We start from the raw sequence: 20,536 nt of genomic DNA, 5'->3' as shown, positions 1-20,536 counted from the left end.
TTTTATGTTAATCAGATGTTTTATTGTAAACATTAACATCTATGAACCAAATGTTGGGAATAAAGGCAAGAGAAAAACAGAAGATACAGAATCAACAGATCTGAGAAAAAAAAACACATAAGGCACATTTAGTTTCCTTTTACTAAAGGTGCAGCAATATCCTGAATTTTAACTCTTTAGTAAACAATAGTATGAAATCCACACCTAAAAGGACAACGTTTTTCACGTTAATATTTCTCAGATTTCTGAGTGACACCTTGCAAAGCTGTGTGGGTGTTTGCATTGTGACTTTTCTGTCTTTCACCACAGCAGGTGATGGCTCGGACTTCTGATAAGGGTCGAAACTGGCGGGTAAAAGTGCTTCTTGATTAAACGTGAAAGAAATGATTGATGCATGTATGTTACATGCCATGGGGCTGCATATAAAACTATGGGTTTTCCATTGAAATCGACAGTTAAATTAAAAACAAAAATATTCTTTGAGTGATTTAAAGCCATTTGACCCAAAGTGTGTCAGTGCACGTAGAGTCGTGGGTACATCGTAAACAACCCGCAAGTTGAAACTCTGTTAGTGCTGCAGGATTTTAAAGTGGTCTAGCCAAGTCCTGCTGTCACTTTAAAACCTGTATAGTTTCATCTGCATACATCCAGCCTATGGTGACCTCCAGGTAAACAACTTAATAAAGAAAGGGAAGTGTATTTCAATTAAAAACTTCAAACTGCTGCAGGTAGCGGGTTCTTCAGCTTACTTTTGGATACCCAAGCCAGAGCGCATGTTCTCGTACACCACGTAGCTGATGCTCACTGCCGGGATGACCTTCATGAAATTGGGGAGGATGCCACGGTAAAGTCCAAAGAAGCCGTCCTTCTCCAGGATTTTCTTCACCATGCGGCCCATTGGTAGTTGCTCAGAGCCCTCCAGAGAAGCTGAGAAGAGAGAGTTCATGTCATGATGGAGAACCAAGCTCAACAAGATTTTAAAAATACAGAGAAAAATACCTCCTATGTGTTATTTTACCCAATATATTTTATAAATCCAGAGGTCTTTATAAAAAAGTAGCATTTGTAAAATAATCCCACATCAAGCACTCCTGATTATGGTTCTCAGACTTATGTTCTTTTAGCATTTCAATCAAAAATATACACAAAACGAAATACATCAGTAAATGCAGAAATTTTAAAAAGTAAATAATATCAGTGCTAAATTTTTAAGATATAGGTAGATGTTAATTAGCCCAATGTAGTGCTGTTTAAATTGCTCAATGGAAAAAAATGATAATGCAAAGTAAAAATGATTTATATTTCTTATTATTCTTATTAGTTTATTCATTTTTCCAAGATGGAGGTGGATAATACAAAAACATACCTCAATATATTTCTGCTGTTTGCATGTACAAATTAGGAATGGGTAGGACATTTTTGTTCAGTCATCATCCTTATAAAACTGTTTAATCTTAGTTTCCAATTTTAAGATTAAAAAAAAAAAGCATAAGAAAACTCCATGAGAAACTCTAAATTCATTTTAGGAAACTAAAAGAAGAAGAGATACTTATTAACCTATTATCAGCACTGGATTTGTTGCACAACATGGCGTGATATTAAAACCCATTAAGAACCAGCTCTGTTCCATGACACTAAAAAAAAACCCGAGTTGAAGCTCAGGTTACTTCACTAAGACACTAATCCTTATTTGAAGCACAGTTTTTGGATCGTGAGAACATTTTGATCTTCTAGAAGCTTTCACAGATCCAAATTACTGGAAAGACAACCTCTTCAAGAAGGCTGCATATCCAGCATCATATGTCAGCTAACATCTATTAACTTGTAGCTTCTAATAATTTAATTAGCTAAATTTAAATTGCATTTTAAATAAAGCACTTTTTTGCTTTGTTACGGCGATTATATTAAGGTGTGAGAGTTTGTGATAAAAAAAAAGGGGTTTTAATCCTTTTAACATGTTAAACTGGCTGAAGATTTCCAACTGAACCACTGAAATTAAGTTGTGGATTCCGCTTCAGAGGTTTAGTGTACATGTTCTGGCAAGATAAAGATACATTTTCAGTTCCGATCAGGATCTAGTTTAATCCAACATCAGCTGCTGTTTCATTTTTCATAAATTTGCATGCTTCTGCAAAAATAAAAACCAACTGCTTAGTTGTGCCTAGTCTGGTTTTAGTACATCTTCCTCTCTGCAACAAGTTTTTCTACCCAAAAAAGAGATGCTGTGACAAACAGACACAGAGCAGAACAAGTTCCTTACCTTGTGCCTGCATGCGGGTGCGGATCAGTGCCAGGGGGTAACTGGCCAACTGACCACAGGTGCTGGAGATGGTACCGCACCCCAGTAGCACCAGAACACCTGGGTTTGCTGTGTCCTTGGCGTATTTCGACAGCCAGAGGTTCTTTAAAGTCTGTGAGGAGTGTTTGAGCAAAAATCACAGCTGTTTGTTATTTGTAGATTATGATTGTGCTTTGATTCACTCTCTAGTATTTAATGTCTTTGAATTTAGCCAGATAGGCAGAACTTATCCCCACACACCTCATACACTGCCAGATCTATCCCAGCGTAGGGGATAATGCCCAGAATATTGGGAATGTAGCCCTTGTAAAATGCCTTAACTCCCTCCCTCTTCAGGATTTTCTTGGCACAGTCGAACATCCCTGAGTACTGTCCCGTTTTTCTCAGCGTCAGTCGGGTTTTCATCACCTGAAGATACAGATCAAAGCAATCAATCAGCAAAGCAGCTCTTCTTTTAACCCCTTTGTCACAGCCAGCAGTTAGGGTAAACAATCCGAGCTGCTGAAACACGAGACGTCCAATTCAGTTTAATTCTTAAGCTTCAGTGTCTGATAAATGGAATGAATTCTCATTTTAGATTTAAAGAGACAATTCAGTGGTGTAATTTATTTATTTTTTCAACACCTTCTCTCCTGCAGGATGTCACAAAATGCACAATGAAGAAAAAGCTGCTATATTTTTTGGTTATTTTTCATTTTGCGTCAATATAGAATTCAAAAAAATGCTTTCCTTCTCTTTTCATAACGGTCTGTATAGAAATCAATGATCTATCTTTTTTTCACAAGAGTCATGCAGTGTTTGCGGCTCTAGACAGCCATTATGTAGCAGGATGGAGGGTAAAAAATGTCTTTCTGGATTGGAAAACATTTATTCTGACTCGAAAATCACATTAACGGAAAGCATCAGCCCGGCCGCAGGGTTTTCATAACAACTTGTCTTCAAATAATGGCAGAAGATCTCTGGTAATGATTAAAGGCATTCCAGTCCTATACCCTTTTGCTTCTTTACATACAACAAGTAAGCACCTTTTGATTTCGATTAAAAACAGATGAATAAAGACAAAAAAAACCAAAACAAGCAAAAATACAAACTGTGATACTCAAAAAGCAACATCAGTTAATTTATTCCTTCAGTGATGCCAGCAGAAGAAAGCTTGTTTATTGGATGGTAGATCTTATCAGGAATAAAAAAGTGCTACAGCAAAATAGCAAAAACAAAAACAGACCATGACATTTTGTTCTACAGGAGACAAACTATATCCGAGGTGATATCCCAATAAAGTTCATTGTGTTTGTATACAATATAGTCTTTAGGTTCTTTTGTTATTAGACATGTGACTTCTTTGTACCCAGGGACATACCTAACATACGTGTTAATATAATGACACACTGACACTGCCTCAGGGAACAACAGCTGATTTTGACATGTCACGTACCGTCTAGTGACACCTCTGACGAAGATGGAAGTCTCAGTTGAAACATGTCAGGTATGTCACTAGGGGCAAAAAACATGCATGTCTAAAACAAAAGAACTTAAAGACTATATCTGAGGTAAGTTAGATTGATTTGACAAAAAATGGTAGGCAAGTAGCTTTAAATAACTGAATAATTACCTCTTGTTTGGATAAATATTTATTCATATATAAATAAAATGTGGGCAAAAAAACAAAGTTAGGTGTTTGACTGTGATCTTGTCTTTGCAAATTTCTATGGGACTTCCACGTATTCTACTATATTAACGGCCAGGAACATAAAACTTGTCTACCTTTTGGACACTTTTCAAAGTTTTCTACGCAACTTTGAAAAAAAGACAATAATTCAATTTCAAAAAGCAAATAATGTTACAAATAAAAGTTTCTGTTCAAATTTAAAAGTATGTCTTCAGATTTCTGATTGAACGATCATCAGATTGAATTATTGTAGATGACATCGTTCAGTCACTGAAACCGTTTACTTTTACGTTGGTTGTTCAGCAGCTTAAGGTGAAAAGGCAGGGATGGGAACCTCTGAGATATAAGGGGTGATGGTTGGGGGGGCTGATTCATTGTCTCAGCTGTCATTTAAATATCTTGATGAGTCTTGTTCACATATAGCCAAAGAATAAAGATGGAAATGTAGATTGTAGATGACTTCAGCAAACCAACACAATTTGCAACGGTGATAAAAAGAAAAGATTGAGTCAAATTGTGGATCTTTTTTATTTACTGGTAATGTAAGAGCTGGAAATGTGCTCCTTCAGGCAAACGGATTCTTCATGTTTTCGCTATATTGGAAAAGTTACATCTTGGCCTACCTCCATGGGATAGATGGCAGTTTGTGCCGTGGCTCCGGCCATCGATCCCGCCATGAACCTCTCGTGGGTCTGGACTTTCCCTGGTTCACTGGCCAGCAGCTTCTTATACTGAGGAGACAGTCAAACATGTACATGACCCCAGGAAGTATTCAGACTAATCTAAAACATGCAAAAGGAAAGATTGTTTCAAATTCTAAAAGTAAATACCTGTTCATACGCCATGAACTTAATGGCCGTCTCTGGAGCGATCTTAAGGACGTTAGTACCATTTCCTCTCCACAGAGATGTCACCCCTCCTTCTTTTAACATCTGCTTAAAGCCTCCCACCAAGCTGATTTTGTTGCTCTTCGAACCATGCACCTGCAGAAAAAACAAATTGCAGTATTCAGCGAATCCCCTAACAGAAGCTGCACACTATGTGCACCAAGATCACAACCATAAAATAACTTTTGACCAACCTGCATGAAGACCTTCAGTCTGTCCAGCGGCGCGGTTCCTGTACGGGACACAGCTCCCGCTATGGCCCCCGCCATCAGCTGCTTCCACCACACACCTGTCGTCTTCTCCTCCTCTGTGAACTCATCTGGGATGGTCAAGCTGTCCCCAATATCCAGAACCTGGAGGCAACATATTCGCTCATTCATTTTTCTCATATGCTTTGTGGATAAGGTGAATATAGCCTACACCTGCTGTCATAAGGAGTAAGTCAAGATTTTCAGTCAAATAAAAGAGATTTTGAAAATGCTGGGTCAAAGTTTATGTGAAAGACACGAATAATAGCTTAAAGAAACTGGAAAAGAGAATTATGTCCCCATCCAAAAGCCTGCATAATTACAGCGTAATGCCGGAGCATTTGTTACATCACAGCAGGTCACTAATGATCTTATTCCAAAAGGGAAACAGGTTTTTTTCTTGTCAGTAATACTTTGCGTCATCTGCAGTTTAATGTCACTTGTTGCAAGTTTTCTGGGGAATTTATGGCTTCTCCTAGTCTCAGCAACACGTGGTCCCTCCAGCAACAGTTGTGTTTGGCTGCAGGGACCACATGTTGCTGCATGTCAGTATTACATGTTTGTCATTTGATGAAACAAAAAAAGACTTCTTTAAACAAGAGTAATATTACATAAACCATATATAATAAACTTCAATCTTCAAGACAGTATACATTTCTATTACTTCATGTATTTCAGCTGTAATTTGTTTTGCATCCTAACTGACCTAATATACTGAGCCCAAACCAAGAGAAAAAAAGCATATTAAAGCTTGTTCAATAATAATAATGTTTATCTTCAAAATGTTCTGAAGAAAATGTTTTAGGAAATGTATATTAATTTGCCACCAAAATTGCCATTTTGTATCATCTCATGTAAGATTGTTAACCAATTTTCATGTGAGAACCTACCACATCCACCTCATAGACCCCTCCTCCGTCTTCAAATTCGAGGAAAAACCAGTTAGTCTGTTGCTGCTGCTGAGGCTGCATTAGAGCCATGGCCATCCAAAGCCTTCAACACAGCTGCAGGGGCTCCACTTCACAAACTGAGGAGGATTCTTCACACAAGAACCTATGCTGACGTCTTGCAGAGCTAAATGCTGTATCCAGAGCGCCCAGCTGCAAGCACCTTGAACACTGGAGGTGGTGGAAACTTCTAAGTGCCATAAATGTTGCTGTCAGCGTCCTCACCAGTGCCTTAACCTAACTCTCTGCTTCTCACCCTGAGCTGCTCTAGACACTCTTCCTTTCAACCAAATCCCCATGATGGGCTAATCTGCAAATAGGTCAGACTGAAATTAGCTCATCTCAGCTGGGTTTAGAAAGCAGGAGGTAATTTATCCACAAAGGCTGAGCCAGCCAACAGAGAAGGCAAACGTCAGAGATTAGCCACAGCCTGGGACTGCTTCTAGAACCCAGAGAGCAATTCCTGTATATAAGCAAAATAAATTCAGGAGTGGAATATGTAAAATACATCAGGCCTGGGGGCAGGGATCGGTACCACGATAAATCAAGTTTTTAAAAGTCAGTTTCAAAATCGCTAACATATTTCCATCATAGGGTTAAATTAGATCCCACAAAAAGTGCTGGAATTGCCAGAATTTTCTCTGTCTGTAATCAAAATCAATTAACACAGTGTACCCCTCCCTCACCTGTTCCTGCACACTGCTGGTCAGCTGGCAGAAAGAAGGCTAAGATATTGTTTTCTTTCTTACACGAAAGTACATTTTCATAGAATCTTTCTTTATCCAGGCGAATAACAAAAACCTCGCCAAAAAACCGACAAACTATTTTACACCACAACACAAAAGAGCAACAACAAAAAAATTGTTGCCATTTCAACATAATAACAGTAAAAGCAACCCCCAGGCAGTCATTTTGTGGAAAAATAATGCCGCACATCACATCACTCTTATTAAATACGTTATTACAGATTTTTTGAAGTGAAGTTATTCTGTGTCTAGATTTGGCAATCAATGAGCAGCATGTCTGTTAAGCAGATGACTGGGAGCTGACCACCTGAGCTGGTCGGATGACTAATTAACCAGGTAATATCAGCTTGTCATACTCCCAGTGTTACTCATTGACAACCAGGATGGAATAACACATAATATTCTGTGCAATAAGCATTTGTGGACTAATTCTAATTTTGGATATTTGTTTTACAAATAAATGTTACAAGGATGCTTTAAATATAATAATCAACATGTGCTTATTTAGCAGCAGTAGGAATAACTGTTGCTATTCTAATTAAAACTTTTTTGTGTGTTTACATTACGATACCGTGGGATTTTGTAGTCATGGTAATCATGCGGTGAGAATCTCACACTGGTGCATGCCCAATGTGCATCTTGATTTTACTCTAAAATCTTTAAAATTAGACAAGAAAAACACAAATTTTGTTGTTTATACATCTGCAAACTTGCATTAGAAGCTTCATGTCCAACATAAAATATACAGGTGTTGGACAATGAAACTGAATCACCTGTCATTTTAGTGTGGGAAGTTTCATGGCTAAATTGGACCAGCCTGGTAGCCAGTCTTCATTGATTGCACATTGCACCAGTAAGAGCAGAGTGTGAAGGTTCAATTAGCAGGGTAAGAGCACAGTTTTGCTCAAAATATTGAAATGCACACAACATTATGGGTGACATACCAGAGTTCAAAAGAGGACAAATTGTTGGTGCACGTCTTGCTGGCGCATCTGTGACCAAGACAGCAAGTCTTTGTGATGTATCAAGAGCCACGGTATCCAGGGTAATGTCAGCATACCACCAAGAAGGACGAACCACATCCAACAGGATTAACTGTGGATGCAAGTGGAAGCTGTCTGAAAGGAATGTTCAGGTGCTAACCCGGATTGTATCCAAAAAACATAAAACCACGGCAGCCCAAATCACGGCAGAATTAAATGTGCACCTCAACTCTCCTATTTCCACCAGAACTGTCCGTCGGGAGCTCCACAGGGTCAATATACACGGCCGGGCTGCTATAGCCAAACCTTTGGTCACTCATGCCAATGCCAAACGCTGGTTTCAATGGTGCAAGGAGCACAAATCTTGGGCTGTGGACAATGTGAAGCATGTATTGTTCTCTGATGAGTCCACCTGTACTGTTTTCCCCACATCCAGGAGAGTTACGGTGTGGAGAAGACCCAAAGAAGTGTACCACCCAGACTGTTGCATGCCCAGAGTGAAGCATGGGGGTGGATCAGTGATGGTTTGGGCTGCCATATCATGGCATTCCCTTGGCCCAATACTTGTGCTAGATGGGCGCGTCACTGCCAAGGACTACCTAACCATTCTTGAGGACCATGTGCATCCAATGGTTCAAACATTGTATCCTGAAGGCGGTGCCGTGTATCAGGATGACAATGCACCAATACGCACAGCAAGACTGGTGAAAGATTGGTTTGATGAACATGAAAGTGAAGTTGAACATCTCCCATGGCCTGCACAGTCACCAGATCTAAATATTATTGAGCCACTTTGGGTGTTTTGGAGGAGCGAGTCAGGAAACGTTTTCCTCCACCAGTATCACGTAGTGACCTGGCCACTATCCTGCAAGAAGAATGGCTTAAAATCCCTCTGACCACTGTGCAGGACTTGTATATGTCATTCCCAAGACGAACTGATGCTGTATTGGCCGCAAAAGGAGGCCCTACACCATACTAATAAATTATTGTGGTCTAAAACCAGGTGTTTCAGTTTCATTGCCCAACCCCTGTATATATATATTTTTTTTTCAGTTTGTTTTTTGATGTCAAAAAAATCCAGTTTTATATGTTTTCCCTTTTATTTTATTTACATTTCTATGCAAAGGAATCCATTTCATTATTTCAGCCCTGTAAATACTCTGCTTTTTAATGTAAAGTTTATGTAAATGAAAACAGCAGATTTCACTGGCTCTATTCATGCGTAATTGCGTTATTGACTAAAAAAAAAGGTTAAAAATGCTCATTGTTTTGAATCTATTAACTAGATCTCTGAAATTTATTTGCCACCAGGTGCTCCTCCTCTTACCGTGCTGTGCTTCCAGTAGCGAATGATCTCCTGCAGGCTGGTTGCTGGGTTAAACAGGAAGTGTTCCCTCCATTCATTCCAGTCCACAGACATGGTGCCGTCAACATCAATACTGGAGCACAGAGAGAAACATTTTCATTTAAAGTCTTCATTTCTAGTGAGAAAAAGAACTTTGAGTGTAACAAAGAATGCAGTGCCGACTCCTTGACAAAAAACTACACAAGTATGAAATTGCTTCTTTATACTTTAGGTGGAATCTCTAATAAATAATTAATAATTGGCTGTAATTAACATATTTATGTGCCATATTTCTTATTAAATTCAATGACAGTTTACAAGAAATGGAAAAACTGCAGGGATATAAACACTTATGAAGTTTGTTGTGAGTAGTGATGGTTAAAAAGTCTAACAGCTGCTGGGAAGAAGGACCTGTGATAATGCTGCTTTGTGCACCAATGATGTAACAGTTAAGTAACTGAAGGAGCTCTCCAGTTCTGCCACAGCTTCATGCATGGGATGGGAAACATTGTCCAACTGCTATGTTAATTTTGCTACAGTTTCTACTAACTGCACTGGGTGGAGGAGGCATCCTAGAACAGAGCTGGCCTTTTGTTGAGCTTATCTAGCCGTTTCCTCTCAGCTGTAGATAAGCTGCTGCTCCAACTGCTCCAACATACTACACTATAGAAGATGACTGATGCTACCACGGAGTCAAAAAGGATCTTCAGGGGCGACACCTGCACTCAAAAAGACATCAGTTTCCTCAGAAATTAAATCTTTAAAGTATTTCATTGGGATTTTAGGTGATAGACCAAGATAATTGTGTAGTGGAAGGACAACACAAGGCACTGTTCTATCATTCAACTTGTTAGGAATAACCTTTATTAATATGCTTATAGCTGTTTTTCCCTTTTATACAATAGTGAAGTAAAGTATAAGTTCTAATGTTTCCATTTTGTTACAATAGGATAAGAAGCTCATAGACATACAGTACAAGGATAAATGGCCCAAGGTTTTTTATAAATTACCTGAAGCTGGGGCACTGGGTTTGATGGTGGAGCAGCCAGTATAACTGGTTTGATTAGAAAGCCACAGCACACAATCTAACAGATAGACACCACAATGGTGACACATAGTCTACTGATAATCACTGAGGGAGTGCACACCTATTGATTGCATCAGAGAACCAGATATAAAACTACATGTGACTTTCTATCGAGGCTCTTCATCATCCTCTAACAGACGGCGACGGTCCGAGACGGGAGCCTCAGCGCTGATCTCTGTAATCATTCCTCTGCCTTAATTTAGATTAAAAGAGCTAAAAGTTAGAAACTGGTTGAGATTCGTTCATTTTAAGAGTCTTTAGATATAATGGTGACTGTTTCCGGGGTTCCAAAGGACCGGAGGGGCTCCGAGGCGTCTGACCGCCAACAGGATGCGGTAGCTCGGACAAACTGATGATGGAAAGAATATGGCACTACTGCAAACCTGCAAAGACATGATTGCCCACCATAACTGGCAGGTCAGGCAAGGAGAGCATTAACCAGGGAAGCCGACAAGACGTGCAAGGAGGAGCTGCAGAGATCAACAATTCGTGTGAAAAGCCTTTGACAGGACAACTATTATTCATGAACTCAACAACTCTGGCATTCCTGAAGGAGTGGCAAAAAGAAAGTCATTGTTAAAAGAAAGACATAAGACGTCCCATTTAAGGTTTGCCTCAGGGAGACATAGCACACATGTGGAAGAAGGTGCTCTGGTCAGATTAAACCAACACTAATGTTTTTTCCCTTCATGTTTTTCACTATGTGTCAAAAAATTAACAGATCACCCTGAACAGACAATGTTCACAGACGCCCCCCATTCAATCTGGCTAAGCTTGAGCTTTTTCACATAAAAAGAATACTGAACATTTTAGTCTCTACATCTGCAAAAACCTGGCAGGTGGTTCTACAAAGTATTGACTCAGCGGGCTTGATAAAAATGTTTGCCACACTTTTCAGATTTTTATTTTGAAAAAACTAGTGAAAACCGTGTATCATTTTCCTTCTACTTGACAATTATGTGCTACAATGTGCTGGTCCATGACATAAAATCCCCCCAAAAATACACTGAAGTTGGTGGTCATAAAATGATAAAATGTGAAAAAGTTCAAGGGTTGTCAATACTTGTGACAGGGACTCTTATGGCTATCCGATCAAAGATCAGGTACAAGAAACTGTTTAAAAAAAAAACAGAAATACAGATGTTACAGCTAAGCTCAGTCCCCATCAACTCAGCTTCCATTTAAACTTGTAACATAAATAAAAGTCAAAGTAACTTCAACAAGCAACTCACGTTTAACTGTCAAGTAAACTATGAAATAATGCAGTAGGCCATGGTGATTTTCCTGTAACACTAATGAATTACTGCATCAGCCACAGCACTAACAATTACTTTTAAATACTGTTCAGTTTCTAGATTTGAGAAAAAAAGTGCATTACTTGTATAAAATCTAATTAACAGAGTACTGTGGCTAAACATGTAAATATATGTGATCCTACAACATGAAGACCTGAGATTTACCATCTTCTATCAAAACAGAAGAAAGTAAAAGAAAATCAAGCTCCCCTGTTTTTTTTTTTTTTTTACTTTCTTTGTGTCTGCCTAGTTGACTGACAACCCCCCATTGGTATGGTTTTCAAATCAAACATGTCTGACTCACACCAACACACACCCTGTTTTACTTGTCACCTCATGTTTTCTCTGTGTAACTACAGAGTCTTATAAAAATATTCACTTTTCACCATTTTTTCATGTTGAAACCACAAACTTCAATGTGTTTTACTGGGATCTTCTGAGATAGACCAAGAAACAATAATGGAGGAGGAAAAGGAAAGGTAAAAGTTATTTTTTTTTAAACTGAAAAGTGTGGTGTGCATTTGTATTCCTCCTCTTTCCCCCCTGATACCAGAGATATCCCAAGCTTTAAAGCTCACAGAGACCACCATCTGAACATGGACAGCATGAAGCATTGCTCCACACTTACCAGACGTGACAATGCAATGATGCCAACAAGGCCAGCACCAAGAGCAATAATCAGAGAAGTCGCCAAGAGTGCCAGGTTAACTCTGGTGGAGCTGCAGATGATCCACAGCTCAGGTGGAAGACACTTTTAACACCACGGCTCTTAGTCATGAAATCCACAAATTTGCCTTTTATAGAAGAATGGCAAGAAGAAAGCCATTGTTGAATGAAAGCCATACAGAGTTACCATTAAAGCTTGCCACAAGCCATGTAGAAGAAACAGCAAACATATGGGAGAAGTAGCTTCGGTCAAATGAAACCAGTACTAAACTTTATGGCCAACATGCAACTAAACACTGTACATCATTCTTAACATACCAATGCAAAGCAAGAGTGGCAACATCATGATGTGCGAAAGCTTTTCTTTAGATGGTCACAGTCAAAGGGTAGACAGATGAAGCTGAATAAAGGGCTGTGGAAGACAACAATCCTAACCATGCCGCACAGGTCCCCAACCCTGTGGAAAAGATTGAAGACACAAGCCTAAATCCAAATGAGAAGGTGTGTCAACTGATCTGGAGTTGAAACTGATTTGAAGTTTAACTGGGACATTTAAACACGTGAATACCGTTCCCAACCGTCCACCGTAGAGCATGATTGTAATGTTTCCCTGCTCCAGTGCACCTTCACGAGTGCTCTGTGAGATGTTAAAAGCTTAGGACCTCAGCATTCAGTAAAGCTCGGCATAAAGACATTAATGATTCATTCACTTAAAACATGTATGTGGGAACAGAGAAACATCTGAAATATGCTGAACCGTAAGCCCTAAAGACCAGGGTTGTGAACCACAGATCTAAACTGTTCTATTGCAGCTGCTTTACATTTAGTTTTCTTTTCCTGCTGAAAAATGAACCTATACCCTATTTTAAAGTCTTTTCAGCCTTTAATGGGCTTTCCTTCACGATCGCTCAGTATTTGGCTCCATCCCTCTTTCCACCGAGTGACCATCTTTTCCTGTGTCAGCTGATAAAAGTATTCCCAAATAATGATCCTGCCACTACCATGTCTAACCATGAGGAGGATGTGTTTAGAGCGGCCTGCAGTGTATTAAGCCTATGTATTAATTTGAATGTAGGCAAAAAAGAAACCAAAAAGTCCAAATTTGACCACAGCACCTTGTTCCACATGGTTGCTGTTCCTCCTACATGATCTGTAGGGGGTGTAGAATATAAACTATTTATGTGTGTAATATTAACTATCTCTGTGTGTAAATGGCATGTGTACATAGAGCATAGGGGGGGTCAAGCATAGGGAGTGAAGCATAGAAAGTGCAAGGTCCTTGGGGAGGGAAGTAGAGAGTCCAAAGTCATAAATTAGTGAAGGACAAGGAATCACTGATGGGGGAGAAGAAGACAGGGGAGAACAGCGCACAGAGAGGGCAAGGTCATAAATTGGGCCAGACACGATACGTTTGTTATAAGAGAAGAACCAGAAGATATGATGTTATATGGTTGCTGGGGAGATATCCACAGATAGAATGATTGTGTATGTGTACTGCATAGCAGCGAGGGGTAAATAAAGGTATTTGTGGCCCCTCCAAAACGGACAACACACAGACGTTTCTAGGTACCAGTGTAAGTGTGTGTCCCCTCTCTGAATTCAGATTGGTTTTTTTATAAACTTGTGGAAGCGTACAACTGATCTCTGACTGAGGATTGTCCTTTGGGTGCCAAATAAAAGAGTTGGGGAGAGGTGAGGAGTAATGTAAGAGTTAACTGACGGCCAGTAAAGTTTTCCTACCTCAACAGGGGACACATCAGCAAAGGGCCTAAGGCTTTCTTTCAACAACAACTTCCTTACTGCTACTCTTCCATATTTATGATGTGCATGATTAATAGTTGCCATATCAACAGATTACAACACCTGAGCAGGGGATTTCTGTTGGGACCCAGCCATGGATTTCAACGTTAAAACTACGGTACACACTTTTCTGAAACTTTCAAAATAAATTGCATTTAACTGACTTCCAGCAACTGAGGAAAGGGGGGTAGCAGCAGACTTCCCATGATGCCACTGTCTGAATAAGAGCACCCCCTCTCCAACAAGCCGATCTCTTCCACACGGCCTTCGAAAGGGACTGGATAGGGAAGACAAGCGCGCTGATGTCTCTTTGCTGGCAAACAGACATAAACTCTTCAACTGGATCCAAGGATGTCATACGATCATCGATCATATACACAAGTTAAGTATGAGTGAATAACTGTTTGTGTACCCAGTATTCATTCATAAAAACGTGAATTAAGGTACACGCCTGGCTTGACTTTCTCTCTGAGGCCTGCAGAAGAAAACTGTGTCCCAGAGAAGTCCCTGCTGAGACGCTGTCTCTTCAAGCCGAGTGAAGCGGTTTTCCTTGCCTGAGAGGAGGACAAACGAGTGGCGGCATTACGGCAGTTAACATGCAGTGTGGTCAGTGGACAGAATGAGCCGTCTTCCAGCCAGAGCTACGGAGGTTAGCTGGAAGCTAACCCTTTGTTCACAGAGCTCTCTTCAAACATCATCGTCGCCCGGACAGCTTTTCCTCAGCACAGTTCATACGAGGTTAGGTTAGGGCAGAGCAGAATAATATAGAAGTGATTTAGATTGAAATGATCTAAACGTTTTTCATTTGATGAAGTTTGGTTTTGTTTGTGTTGAACTCAGCTATCTTGGTGCTAGCAGGCTATCTGCAGCACACATGTTCAGTTTTGTGTTTTTAAAGTTAAGACAAACTTTATTAAAGGGTGATTTTAAACAGACGATTGATCATAATGCGCCGTCCGCACTCATGCATTTTAACCCTGTTATTGACGGTATTTTTAAGGTGTGTGTTTGAATCTGGTGCTAAGCTATCAGCTCCTTTGTTAGCTTCACTGCTAACAGCTAAGGACACATGCTTGCTGCTAAATAATATTTACCCAGAAAGGTTTAGTTTACAATCCAGTAAATGTGTCCCTAACATCATTTTACTAAATTTGATAACTAAGTAAACACCATTAAGCCCCATTTCTCCAGAAAGATTTGGCTCTTTTCCAAAATATTCCCTTAATAATATTTCTTCAAATATTATTTCAATAAATAAAGGCAGCTAATTAGACACCGTTGAGAATTCATCCAGAAGGTTGGTTTTATTCAGCAGATCATTCTTAAAACATTATTTTATTAAAATAATATTTTATCTGATCTTGCATTGTGAATGGTTGTCTAAAGGTATGTTGATTTTTGCCTAAGTTAGTTCCAAGACTAACTTAACTTCATTTCCAGATTCTTCAAGATAATCATTGGTTCTCAGACATAAACATTACATGGTAATGTTGCATCACTCTTTTTGTCATGATTTTCAATCATCTCTCATCAACTTGTTTATATTGTACATAGCCCATTAGTCTTCCCTATTCTTTAATTCTGCTTGGTAGTTAGTTGGATTGTTTTAGCATAGTAAAGAGTTTGTTGATTGAAATATGTTTGACTTTGAGTTGACTTATTTTTGTTAATAAATTCTTGTATTTTAAGAAATTGTGTGAATTCATTCCATATATGTGCAGAGTTCATGCTGTTCAATAATGTCAGAGCTCGTCTCACACCTTTCGATTTTGTCCAAATACCATCACCTTACTGGGCTGGTATTCACAGGACAACCCTTAACAGACTGAAATATTATTTGATAAAATATTAAAATTAAATAATATTCTCAGATTCATAATCCTAACATTTCTGTTGCTCCTCCAGAGGTCCATGGACCTCTTGGCTGCTTCTTTAATTAGTGTTCTCCTTGACCCGGCTGTTGGTTTATGTGGACAGCCTTATCTTGGTAGGTTTGCAGTTGTGCCGTATATGTTCTGTATGTCTCTATATGTTCTGATGATGGCTTGAACAGAGCTCTGTGAGATGTTAAAATCTTTATTGTTTTAAAACCTAACCCTTCTTTAAACCTCTCTTCCACTTTCTCCCTGACCTTTCTGCTGCATTCCCTGGTCTCCATGATGCCGTTTGTTCACCAATGTTCTCTAACGCACCTCTGAGCCCTTCACAGAAGAGCTGGATTTATACTGACATTAAAATACACACAGATGGACTCTGTTTATTATTATCTTAACTTCTGAAGACAACTGGTTGCACAGTATTTTATTTAGCTGTGTCAGAGTAAAAGGGGCCCTGAACTCAACAGTATACCACATTTTAGATCTTTATTAAATAAATATTTGTATAAAAAAAGCAACATAGCATTTATTTCACTTTACAATAATGCACTAATTATCACAACTAAATACATTGAAGTGGTTGTGGTTATAGGAAGACAAAATGTGAAAGTAATTGTGCTACAGATTATGGATCAGTGGGGAGAGTACCAGTAGTTGTCTTGAAATGGGAAAAAAGTCTGTTTTGATTCTAGCTTCCTCCTCTGCCACGAGTCAATGTGTCCCTGGGCAAGGCACTGAAGCCCAAGTTGACCACCAATCTGTGAATAAAGGTGTGCGTGTGTGAGTGCGGCTGGTTGAATGCATTTTAAGAGGGAGGTATGACTAGAAAAGCTCTACTGTCCAAATTTGCTGACTCAACCAGCAAATTTGGTTGCCCAAACAGAAAGTGATAGAACACGAGTTGTTTTGTACCTGGTAAGCAAACAGAAGTCAGCAGAAATCAGCTCATGTTACTCTAGAATTGTTTTTCACAAATATGAATCTTCTATATGCATTTATTGCTTTAAAATCCAACTTAAATCTGTATGCAAGTCATTATTATATATTTTTTGTGTTTTTAGGCATTAACAAAGTTGATCAAACCTGACATCATCATTAATAATTCACTAAAGCTATGTGTTTATATAACTACCCTCAACAATGTGTTTTTATGTCAGTCTTCTTTCTCAAACCTCTCACCAGCTATTTATCATGTGACAATCCCACCACCACTCCCTGGTTATCAGCCCCTCACACTGGTCCCCACCTTCCACGTCTTCTGCTTTCTTTAAACTTTCATTACAAGTTGAACTTTTTTTGCATCTAGAAATTCCCAAAAGGCCGTAACAGATCCGCTTAAACAACCAAGACCACAAGATTAAAGGTACAAGCTGAAATACCTCTGAAGGATCTTCTCTGCGTCCTCCTTGCTGATGTCCAGACCCAGATCAGTGAAGGACTGTTTTATCTCCATGTAGTCTATCTGACCTGTACGAATAAATGAACACAGTGAAGCAGATAAACAAACAAAGCTAAAAATCTCAACTTTGTGACTTTTCTCTGTACCATCTTTGTTTTTGTCCAAGCTCTTGAAAGTCAAACGCAGCTTCTTCTCATGGTCCTTCAGGTACTTGGTGAACTCCTTGAAGTCCAGCCTATCATCATGGTCCCTGTCGCCGGAGGAAACGATTTTCTACATAGGAAAAAAACAACACAGAATATGACCAGTCCACATTCTTCACAGGCCTTTCCGGACGTGTTTGCTGGGTTTCTGACCTCCTTGCTGGGTGAAGGGAGAGCTTTGACCTCTGAAGAGAATTGAGGTGACGCTACCATCGCTCACACAAGGAGCAGCTACCCTACTCTGCCAGTTGGGGGCAGAATAAGGCAAAGATAAGCTTCCTGACTGTTTCTGAGCTCAGTTCCTCTGTGCACTCCTCTGTGCTTTGGACTCGTAGATCAGGAACATGCTGACTTCATGTGGCTTTACCTAAATTAAATATTTTCTACTTCTTATTTTCTTACATCAACATTGATTTTCTACATACTTTTCAGAAATCTTAGGAAATAATCCTTTAAATGAAATTTCTTAAAGTCCTGGGACAATATGAAAGCAACCAGTGTGGAAATTTATTACTGCTTATCATATCACTGACAGCTATTTTGTTTATTTTACAGCGCTGAGTCACACACAACAGTGGCCTCTCCCTAACTTAAACCTTGAAAATTCACTTCTGACTGACTAAAAAGGGATCCTTCCTCTCACAGCCAACAGCACTTCGGGAGATTTTATCTGCAGCTTGAACTGTAAAGACAGATTTCCTGAAGACTTTTTTTCAGTCCATTGCTGTGCTTTTTACCAGCCTGGAGCTGTGGCTTTTTGTGCAGAGAAACCTGAGAGACCCGATATCTAGATGGTTCTGATTGTTGAGATAAACATGTTTTTTCTGATTTGTTTTTTTTAAAGCAATAATAAATGTACAAGAATGCAAAACAGATTGAAAGGTTCTGAAAATACCTCATGTTTACTGCAGATATGGTTAGCTATGCATTCCTGTTTGTTAATTTTACTCTGCACTTTGCTTGCTTTAGATGAAGACTCTGCTTAGCTTAAGGCTGTTGTGCACACACACCCCTCAGATTAGACCTTTCATCTACATTATCTGCTTTTTCTAGGTCACTTCAAAATGTTCTAGCTGTGATTTTACATCAAGCCAAAAATAACCTTTTATTCCACACAGGCTGTGGCCAAAAATCTCAAGCCTGACAATATATGGTGAAGAAACCTTCATGTAAATAATGTTAGTTTGCGAACATAGAAACTCAGGTTCCTTTCCTGGGTTCCTGACTTTGGATCCTGGTAAGACTGACCCAGGTTCCAGCTCTGTCTCAGGAACCCATCAAGAAACCCTACATTTTTTTTCATTTTTCTTTTGATGTGATACTTAAATTTTACCATCACCGTTTTAAAATATTTGGCTATATTTTTATTTTAAATGCAATTTTTTCAATCTCGGTTTGTTCAATTTTCCTGAAAACAGAATAATAGAATAACATTTTGTATGACTAGTTGTATAAAAAATTTCCCTTGCATGATCGGATGTGAACCTGGCTTGAACATCTTGTCAAATCGAATGCTTCTGTTTTAAATCACACCACCACTTTCATGCATTTGTTCCTAAATACCTGCCCGTCTCAGAGATCCTTAGAAAACAGAACCACTGTTGGTGCAGAAAAGCTGGCTATCCCTATAGCTGAGAGGGACAGAGATGGTAAATCTCAACTGCCTGAGGAAAAAACACAAGTTGGTTCCATAAAAGTGAGTATCTGATCCAGTTAAGCGCTCTTTTCCTGTTCGATTAGGGTGTTTCAGGTGTTAAAAACTGATGGATCGAGGTGATTCAGAGACTTTGAATTTATCTTCCATTTCCTTTTTTTTCCTTCTCAGATTAACATAAATTATAACTAATAATTAGGCCACAAACCCATTTCCTTTGACCCGAAAGAGATTGATAAACTCCTTTTAAAAGTTAGAACAATCATTTAGATTGTTCATAATGTATTGCCAGTATGCTAACATAATGCAATAAACTATTTATAGTAGAGATGCACCAATCAGGGATTGCATTTTCCCTTGATCGGATCAAAAATTAAAAAAGCCTGGGAGATTCTGGCTCCTATTCTGTAAAAGGACCTACATTAACAGTTTCCATCGTTTTGTCTATATATGCATCAACCGACATTATAAATTCTGATCAGTTTCTTGAGCAAAAATAGTTGCTTGACTAAAAATAACTACCTGTCTCAAACAGCCTGCAGAACATCTTTTTCTTTTATTATGTGGTATAGTCATTCTAATATATATATATATATATATATATATATATATATATATATATATATATATATATCTGTCTAAATTGGAATCGGCAGGTCAGACCTAAAAGAAAACCAGAAGTCCGTATCGGCCTGGAAAAGACCTATCAGTTCATCTCTAGAATGATGTAGTAGTTTTAAAAGTAAATTAATTAAAACTGATCAAACTAAAAGTGCATGTAATATAATTTTTTCATTAGGGTAACATCTAAATACTTTAAAATATACATTAATGTTTTATGTTTCTTAATATTTTTCATAAAGAAAAAATAAGTTTTTTCTTTTCTTTTAGAATAACTAAAATGACAAATTGTTAGAAGAATTAGACAAAAACATCTAATATTGATGTTATCGTAAAATATTGTACACTGAAACGTTTCATAGGATATTATTCTGAGGTGTACACATTGCTGCTCTACCTGAGCAGCCGCATTCCCGGTTTGGATGCCCATTGCAGCCAGGCCTGCCCTGAGCTCGGAAACATCCACTTTCCCATCCTTGTTGGTGTCCAGCTTGGCGAACAGCTCCTCGTAGGTCTTTGATGGCTCCCTGGCGCACTGACAGTCCGTAAAAAACAGCTTCCTCACTGCTGAATACATGGTTTAAACGTACAGTAAAAAAAAAAAAAAAAAAACCAATGAGGCCTGCACAGCTCCACACACTCAAACTAAGCAGTTACAGCGATTAGGAAACGAACTCAAATCGACTCCTGTGGTTTCCACTTCTGGTTTCAAGCAGAAATATAGTTCCCGTCTGACTTCCACAAGATGTCCGCGGTGCAACCTGAAGAAGACGTCGCGGCAGATCTTCACAGGACGCTGGAGTGGGAAAC

At 39.0% G+C, this 20,536-nt stretch overlaps 1 protein-coding gene across 2 annotated transcripts; it reads right to left on the bottom strand.

Annotated features, from left to right (window-relative positions):
• slc25a24 (solute carrier family 25 member 24) lies at positions 1–20,516 on the bottom strand. 2 transcript variants are annotated; one of them, XM_047373929.1, is made up of 11 exons: positions 20,402–20,516; positions 20,124–20,290; positions 17,395–17,521; positions 17,229–17,316; positions 9,107–9,218; positions 5,050–5,208; positions 4,799–4,951; positions 4,592–4,699; positions 2,540–2,707; positions 2,261–2,411; positions 1–927 (listed from the first exon to the last, which is right to left on the bottom strand). In XM_047373929.1, coding segments are annotated over exons 1-11 (1,416 nt in total). In that variant the 5' UTR covers positions 20,403–20,516; the 3' UTR covers positions 1–745. The 2 variants fall into 2 exon arrangements, with proteins under 2 accessions (XP_047229885.1, XP_047229884.1); XM_047373928.1 differs by lacking the exon at positions 20,402–20,516 and having other exon boundaries at positions 20,124–20,303.
• Between the last annotated feature and the right edge of the window lie 20 nt (positions 20,517–20,536).

The sequence above is a fragment of the Girardinichthys multiradiatus genome, chromosome 9, assembly GCF_021462225.1.
Source record: "Girardinichthys multiradiatus isolate DD_20200921_A chromosome 9, DD_fGirMul_XY1, whole genome shotgun sequence".
NCBI classification, from domain to species: domain Eukaryota; kingdom Metazoa; phylum Chordata; class Actinopteri; order Cyprinodontiformes; family Goodeidae; genus Girardinichthys; species Girardinichthys multiradiatus.
This window is presented reverse-complemented; position numbering and strand designations above follow the sequence as displayed.